This window comes from Bos grunniens, chromosome 17 (genome assembly GCF_055505025.1).
Source record: "Bos grunniens cultivar Pamir isolate PY7600 chromosome 17, Bosgru_T2T1.0, whole genome shotgun sequence".
Lineage (NCBI taxonomy): Eukaryota > Metazoa > Chordata > Mammalia > Artiodactyla > Bovidae > Bos > Bos grunniens.
This window is the reverse complement of record NC_141181.1, coordinates 51829248-51837377: the sequence shown is the minus strand read 5'-3', so window position 1 is coordinate 51837377 and position 8130 is coordinate 51829248. Positions and strand designations below refer to the sequence as shown.

At 58.6% G+C, this 8130-nt stretch overlaps 1 protein-coding gene across 23 annotated transcripts in view; it reads right to left on the bottom strand.

Annotated features, from left to right (window-relative positions):
- Positions 1 to 5732: 5732 nt before the first annotated feature.
- The window catches only part of NCOR2 (nuclear receptor corepressor 2), a 236352-nt gene continuing 233954 nt past the window's right edge, over positions 5733 to 8130 (bottom strand). For all 23 annotated transcript variants that reach the window (XM_086347286.1, XM_086347298.1, XM_086347301.1 and 20 more), the window contains 2 exons: positions 7482 to 7661; positions 5733 to 6908 (listed from right to left, as the gene is read on the bottom strand). In XM_086347286.1, coding sequence (XP_086203412.1) covers positions 6727 to 6908; positions 7482 to 7661 — 362 coding nt within the window. In that variant the 3' untranslated portion in view covers positions 5733 to 6726. The remainder of the gene's footprint in view (positions 6909 to 7481; positions 7662 to 8130) is intronic.

Genomic DNA, 8130 nt, shown 5'->3' with positions numbered 1-8130 from the left:
GAGTTTCCCTCTTCCGTGCTTCCAAGACCTTTGGATTCCCCGGGAGGGGGTGGTATTCACCGGCCCATGGTCCCTCCCGGCTGCTCACAGGGGACAGGAAGACACTCGGAAGGGTCAGAGCCCTATGCTAGCACCCCTTTCCCCATAGACAGCTTCAGGGTGCACCAGCTCCACCTAGGAGCTAGGAAATTAATGCAGAGGCCCAGCCCCACGCTGGGACTTGGTCTGGAGGCGATTCCAAATAAAGTCCCGGCAATCTGAATATTTGATGTTCCCATGCTTTGCCACCCCGTATGCCAGCCCTCAACACCCACAGACCCCCAGAGCCAGCTGTATCCCTGGAAAAGGGCCTGTGCTGCCGCAAAGCAGGTCTTGACCGTGTTACAACTTCTCCCCATCTGGTCCGCATCCTTGGAGGGCCCTCTGGGGCCCCAGATTGTGAACGAGGAGGGCATTCAGCAGCCTTAGGATGGTGCCCTCTTTTGAGTAGCAGAGTGCTGGTGTCTTTGCAATGGGCTTCCCTAGTGGCTCAGGGGTAAAGAATTCACCTGCAATGCAGGAGACCCGGGTTCGATACCTAGACTGGGAAGGTCCCATGGAAAAGGAAATGGCAACCCACTCCAGTATTCTTGCCTGGAGAATCCCATGGACAGAGGAGCCTGGTGGGCTACAGTCCATGGGGTAGCAGAGTCGGACACGACGGAAGCGACTGAGCACGCACGCTTGGTGTCTTTGCAGGGACTCCAGCCTTGCAGGAGGATGGTCTCTGACAAGGAGTGGGGGCGGTGAGGCAGGAGGGCAGGGCCAAGGGACAAGTTCATGTCACCAAGAGAAAGAACCTCAAGGGCTTGGCTGCTTGGGGAGGACAGACGGGGCGCAAACACAGCGCTGGGGCCTTGTGCGGACATGCACGCGCGCTGGGGTCACATCGCTGGCACCAGGCAAATTCAACTGAGTTTACTTTCCAGTCACAACTCTGATCTCCCCACTTGGAAGGAAAAATGGGTTGGGCTTCCTGACATGTGCAATTTTGGTGCCAACGAACCTGGTGACCTTGGAGATGTCCCAGGGGTCGCCGTTCAAGAAACAACTTCTGGGGCGTGTAGTTAGCTGATGGCTTCGTCACAGAGCACAGGAACAGGACCCCTCTGACGGGCGTCTTGGCTCTCGGTTGACCAAGGCTGGGTCCCTGCCAGGTCCTGCTTCCTGCCTTTGTCTTTCACAGACGTCACCCCCATAGGCCTCATCCCCCTGCCCCAACCATCTCAGTACCTCCCCAAGGACCTGGGCAGCACTTGTGCCTCTGAGAATCAAGCAAGACCATCTCCTTGGACCATGCAAACAGCTTCCATGTTCCCTGTTGACCTTGGAACTCCAGCCTGCTTCCTTGTATGGCCGGGGTTCCAAGAGGCCCACCCTGTGGGGAGGAGTAAGAGGGGTGCAAGGGTTGCAGCCACAAGACCCTCAAGCACACCCCAATTTTCCTCTAGAGAAGCTGTGTGTCCTACCAGAACCTAGAGGACTTCGAGACCAGCAGAAAGCGGTGCCCGTCTCATCTGGGACCTGTCCCAACCCTTGAGATTACTACCCCTAAAATAGAGCCTAGAGGCTGGTGACCCCACTACCGAGGCTCAGGGTGCTGCCTGCAGAAGGCACTTTGGTCTTCTGTCCTCCCCACAACGCTCTCCAGATCCACTGGGCAAACTTGGGGGGCAGAGGTTGCTTACTAAGCTCCCTGGGAGGGGAAGACCAACATGGGAAGGGCATGGTGCCCGGAAAGAGTCTCTGGCTTTACTTCTCTGAGCATCTGCAAGACGGGCACATGATTTCACCTCCCTGGCGGCTGGGACAGTGAGAATCCATGCTGGTAAAGCTTCGGCTGCAATTGAATCAAGCTGGGACCATCCTGGGGGCGGGTCAGGGCATCCATCTCTCACGCAGCCGCAGAAACACTTCCCAGGTTGGAGGACCGGCTCTGGCCCCACACACCCAACCTGACCTGCTTTGCTAGGCTTCTTCTGCTGTCTCCCCAGCCAGTCTCTGGGTTCATCACACTCACAGGCCTCAAATCCAACTTGGCAGCCCCCGCCCACCTACAGACAGGTGCCCTGGCGGCAGTCTCATCCCCACCCGCCCTTAGTGATGCTGCGAACAGCGGCCCTGGCAGCCGACATGTACACGGACTGCCTTCTCTGTCTGCAGACCGCCTGACCCTGCTGTCAGCACTTTTTTGCATTTAATCTTCCCAAGGAGCCTGTGAAGTAGCTGGTGAGACATTCTAATGAGGAAGTGGGACCTGGCCAAACTCCAGAGGGGTGAGATGGACAGACAGCCTGTTGTGTGACTGCCACAGCTGAACCTTCCCCGGCTTCCCGGAGGAGGCGTGAAGACAGACACTTCCTTCTAAGGGCTCGCTCCCACCAGCTGCCAGGGATCAAGTCAGTCCCACCCCTTCCCGGTAATATGCAAATGAGCCACTGTCCCTGGACCACCTGGAGTTTTCCCTCCCCTCTCTCCTTTCCTAACAAACCCATTCATGTCTTTTTCCCTGGCCTCACCCCACCAACTCCTGCTCAGATTGGTAAACTGTGTCTCTACAGAACTACACAGCCCAGATCTGAGTTACTCCTCCCAGCAATATCATTGTCCCATTTTACAGATGGGAAAACCAAGGCACAGAGGGTTCAAATGGCTTGGCCAGGGTCACACAGCCGTTAAGTGGCAGCTGGCCTCAAGGTCCATCCATACGCGCAGGCTACACCACCTCCCTCCTGCCTGTCTCGTACGTGGTCTGGCCCCTTGATGGGAGCCCTTCCTGAGGCAGTGGGTCTCTGTCCTGGCCCCACACTAGTTTCCCGGCCTGCTTTCCCCTCAGCACTCGTATCCTCGCAAGTCAATGAGCTCCAATTTCAGAAAACCAGCCCCTCATCTTACTGGGTGTTGCTTGTTCTGTCTCAGAAATTCCAGGGCCCCCACACAATGTCCACCCACCCTGGCCTCCTGAATGCCCTGGCTGGGTCTCACCTCCCATGCTTTGCCCACACAGGTTCCTCCCACTCAGCACATCCCTTCCCCAAGAGCCACCACCTCCAGGAAGCCACCCTGACTGTTCCAGGTCAGTTGTCATTTTGTCTGAGTCACCTGGGCCCAGGAAGGCTTGTCCTGAGCCAACCTGAGTGCCTTGGGGACCAGCCCATTCCTGCCTTCCCTGTGGATGGCAGCTCTTCAGGCCAGTGGGCTGGGCCTTCCTCTGAAGAGCTGTCTATGGCCTTACTGGAGACGTCCTGGCCACAAGGAACTGAAGGGATCGGGTTCTAGCTCCAACCTTGGGTACCACCCCTGCCATCAGGAGGGCTGCAAAGCATCTGCATCAGAAACATCTGGGCTGCTGGATGAATACAGATTCCCAGGCCCCACGGTGAACCCAGAGAATCATCATATCCACCAGGCGGGGCCCAGGAATCTGCATTCTAACCAACGCCACACTGAGACACAAGTACACTAAATAACTGTCCCCCACCTTACAAACCACGTTCTCATTTCCTACTGAATCTGATCCTCACGTGTCAGTTCAGCTCGCCAGTCACCAGGGGGCTTGGTTAACAATAGAAGAAGAGAAAAGCAAGAAGAAGAGAAAAGCAAGAGCCTTGCTCTCCAGGGGTTCTGTCCAGTAGTTTGTGGTGTATTAGCAGAGACCCAGAGGAGCAAGAAGACGGGAGAGATGATGGGTTTTAGAGGAGGGAACGACCTAGCTGGGTTTTGAAGTGTGTGTAAAAGTTTTCCAGGAAAATGGGGGTCAGGGAACAGCATGAAAGTGTTAGTTGCTCAGTCGTGTCTAGCTCTTTGTGACCCCATGGACTGCAGCCTGCCAGGCTCCTCTGTCCATGGGATTCTCCAGGCAAGAACACTGGAGTGTGTTCCCATATCCTCCTCCAGGGTATCTTCCCAACCCAGGGATCAAACTGGGGTCTTCTGCACTGCAGACAGACTCTACCAGGGAATTAATGCGAACAGCTTTGGGCTCCTTTTAAGATGGACCAGTAAGAAAACTGAACCAGAAGGGAGTCAGGTGAACCCTTTTGGGGGCTGAGCCTGGAAAAGAGGGTGGACCCTCTGCAGGCACCAGGAGGACCTGAGTTCTCCCTGTGCCCTGCCAACATCCTGGTGTGGGGTCTGTGCTACCGGCCCTGAGAATAGAGGTGCCAGGTGGTGTCAGTTCTGAGGTCCTGGAGACAGAGGGCTGGCAGAGATGACCCTGTGGGTTGACAGTTGTGTTACCCCCTCACCCCCACCCCTGGTCTGACTACAGCTGAGGGAAGAGCCATGGGATCCTGGGTGACACCAGCATGCCTGGCTAACCCCTGGTGGCTGGTGTGGCCAGTACAATCTGACCCACCCTGGATTCCAGGTGGGGGCTGGCCTGCACCCCAGGCAGAGGGAGGCCCCGCGGAGGACAAGACCCTTTGCTGGCCCAACACTGCCACCTGCTTGTCGGCACCAGTACTGCAGCCCAGGTGCTAGGCCGCATGCTGTGGGACTCAAGCCCTCTGCCTACTCCCTTCATGGCAAACAAAGGTTCGCAGGGTAAATTTGTAGTGCCAGCGAGGCTGGGCAGAGTCCCCTGGGAACGCAGATCTCCCCCCCATGCCCCGGTCTACACCCTGGGGAGATGGGGTGCTGGGTTGACCACCGGGTTAAAGGTTGGGCTGGGGATGGCAATTTCTCCCTCCAGCGGCCCTGGCTCTCTTCTCCTCTGCCCCCGACCCTGAAAGCCCATCCCACACACCATGTCTGCTGCTAAGAACTGCAGCCTCTCTGAAGCGCTGGCTCCGCTCCTGAAGGAACATGGCAGGCGTGAGAGCACAGCCCTTCAGACCCGTTCAACCAAAACCGCAAGTCGCCAATCGGCAGATGTCTCAAGACTCGAGGTGGGAGGGCTGTTCCCTCTTCTGCCTCATATTCAAAGCCAAGGATCTGTCTGTTTTCTAACGAGGCGTAGGTGGAATAATTTTTACTTTTTAAAGTATTTATTTATGTGGCTGTGCCGCATCTTAGTCGTGGCATACGGGATCTTAACTGCTGTGCACAGGCAGAGTTGTTCCGCAGCATGTGGGATCTTAGTTCCCTGACCAGGGATCAAACCCGTGCCCCCTGTACTACAAGGTGGATTCTTAACCACTGGACCACCAGCCAAGTCCCAGAATAATAACTTTTGAGGTATTTTAACAGTTCAGTGTTGATGATGCCTGTCTTGGACACTGTCAGCATGGGTGTGAATTTCCGATACCCTCCTCGTGGGTGAAAATTCAATACTCCCACCATGGGTGTGATGGTTCAATGTCCGCACACTGACGTCCTTACCATTGGTATAAATGCTCGCCTGCAGAGGAGCCGACTCACTGGGAAAAAACCCTGATGCTGGGAAAGACTGAAGGCAGGAGGAGAAGGGGACGACAAAGGATGAGATGGTTGGATAGCATTCCTGACTCAATGGACATAAGTTTGCTCTGGGAGATAGTAAAGGACAGGGAAGCCTGGCTTGCTGCAGTCCACGCGGTTGCAAAGAGTCGGACACGACTGAGCAACTGAACAACATTCAGCTGCAGATGGGACGAGTCTGGGGAGCCCGGGGACGTGCCCATGTCCCCCACAGGGTTACACTCCCACTGTCCCGTTCTGTGTTGCCCACCCTCCGGGCTGCGGGTCCGAGATAGAGAAGGAGCCTCTGTAACTCGAGTATAATTTGCTTTTTAATGAGAAGAACATGTGTAAATGACAGGACGCCACCGCCGTGCGCAGATGGCGGTCACAGAATACCCATCAATTCATTCTGCCCAAGGAAGGGAGGACGCAGGGGGGCTTGGGGGCCGGCAACTCCCACCCCCCCTTGGTCCTGCGGACAATGGGGTCACCGACTGTCGGCCTGCGCACGCCTCTTGAACGGTAAGCAGAGATCGAAAGCACAGCAGCAATAATACTGGGTAAGTCCTTCCTTGCTTAAAACATCTGAATTAATTCATTGAAGGTATCAAAAATATACCCTGTAAACCAATATATCATTTACACCTGCCTTTCCTTCCCGCCGCTGCGGCAATGCTGCGTGAACGAAACAGTCCAGTTCCTCGGAGCAGCCGCTCGCCCCAGGCCGCACCCGGCCCTGTCGCCTGCCCACCTGGCCTGATTCGGTTTCCCGCGGTCTCGTCGGCTGGGGCAGCCCCTGGGGCCCGGGGAAAAGAGTGCTGGGGCCTGGACAGGGCCCGTGTCCGTCTGTCCAGAGTGCTAAGCGGGAGGGGGGTTGGGGGCAGACGGGGCTGGGGGTGCGGGGGCTGCGAGCTCAGTTTAGACTTTGGTTCCAAATGCGTTAAGGGGGGAGGCAGTGGCGTGGGAGGTGGGTGGTCGTCCTGCTTTGGGTCCCTGGCCGCCCCGGCTGTACGCGTGTGGCTGCCACACACGCCTGCTGCGCCCCCTGCCCGGCCCGGCCCCTCCCCTCCCGAGCACCAGGTAAACATCCCCTGAGTAAGGTCACTGCGCGGGCCAGCCGGGGCGGGAGTCGTAGTTAAGGCTTTAGACAGGCAAGGATGCCGGCTCTGGACGGACGGACGGACGGACGGACGGATGGGCGCACAGGCAGACTCAGGGGCTCCTTCCTCGGTGCGGGGAGTCGGCGGCCGCCCGCTCCTCGCCCCGCTGCTCCAGCTGCTCGCTGCCCCCTCCCCGCTCTGACCGTCACTCGCTGTCGGACAGCGTCTCGTACTGCGAGCAGAGCAGCGGCTTGGGCTCCTCGTCCCAGGCGTGGTGGGGGCCGGCCAGGGGCCCGCTGCCCGCGGGGAGCCCGGGCGGGGGCGGGGAGGCCATGACCCCTGCCTGCAGCCGCATAATCAGGGGGTTGTAGGGGAACGGGGTGGACCCTGCCGGAGAGACCGGGAGAGACAACTCGGTGAGCCAGGCAGTCCCTGTGGGCCCCACCCACCTGCAACTCTGGGGCCTCGCCCTCCTGCCTCGGCTGCCCCTTCTATCTCCTGAAGGTTCTCAAACTTCCCGCCTGGACTCCCTGCCACCACTCCCATCCCATCCATGCCCAGCAGCCTATCTTCCAGCCCTGCAGGAGCCTCCTCGCTGCTCCTGCCCTTGTCCCTGGGGCTTGTTCTGCAGCCAAGGGATCTCCTGAACCTCCACTAGGGACCTCCCCACACTCAGAGAGAAATCGGGGGTGGGGGGCTCCCTTGCAACCCCCTGCAAACCCATGGGACTGGTCCCTGCCCACAAGCTTCTCTCTTCACTTCCGGAATCCTTCATCCTCTCTAACTGCACCCTTGCCCTCCAGCTGGGCCCTTACAGGAAGTGTCCTGACCCTGTGCAAGCCTGAGTTTAGCTGGGCAGGGCCCTGAGTGGTTTTCTCAGAACAGGCCTGACCACACGCTCTGTGCACAGTAGGTGCTCAAGCAGCTGGCCTGGCCCCCTTGCCCAGCCCAGGTGCCCACCTGCGGACGAGGGCCGGTCCTCCCACACGCGATTGGTGAGTGGAGTCCGGCGGTTGCAGTCTCCTTCCGAGTGCACCGAGGAGACGGAGGGTGGCCGGTCCCCAGACGCCAGGCCCGGGGCTGGGGACTTGGCTTTTCGGCTGCTGGGTCTGCCGGAGACTTTGGCCTTCCCGCCGCCACCTGCAGGGAGACACACGGAAGGGGCCGCGTTGGACTGTGAGGACAGGTCTCATGCTGTGGGGACTGGGGGATGGGTGAGGCCCTGACCCCCTGCTTCCTGGGCCCCCCAGGGAGGGGGAACAGCAGCCCACGCCCCTGGGAAGCCAAAGAGGTCAACCAGATGTCCAGACCCAGCCATGCGCCTGGATGTGCAGGGGTTTCTACTAGGGCAGTGGATGGAACTATGTGCAAAGCCCCCTCAGGCTGCCCCAAGGCCCATCTACCCACTATGGGCTAATACCCCAAGCACAAAGCCTCAGGCCTCTGGCTTGACCCTGACCATGGCCCTAGGACTGTGCTGGGGCCTGGTGGGGTGCAGGCCCTCTGCAGGGAAGCCGGGGGCCCTGAGGCCAGGCCTCGGCTCGCCTTAAGTCCAGAAATGTCCTGGGGCCACAGCGTCCAGGTTAGAAAAATGGTTCAAGCGCTCTCC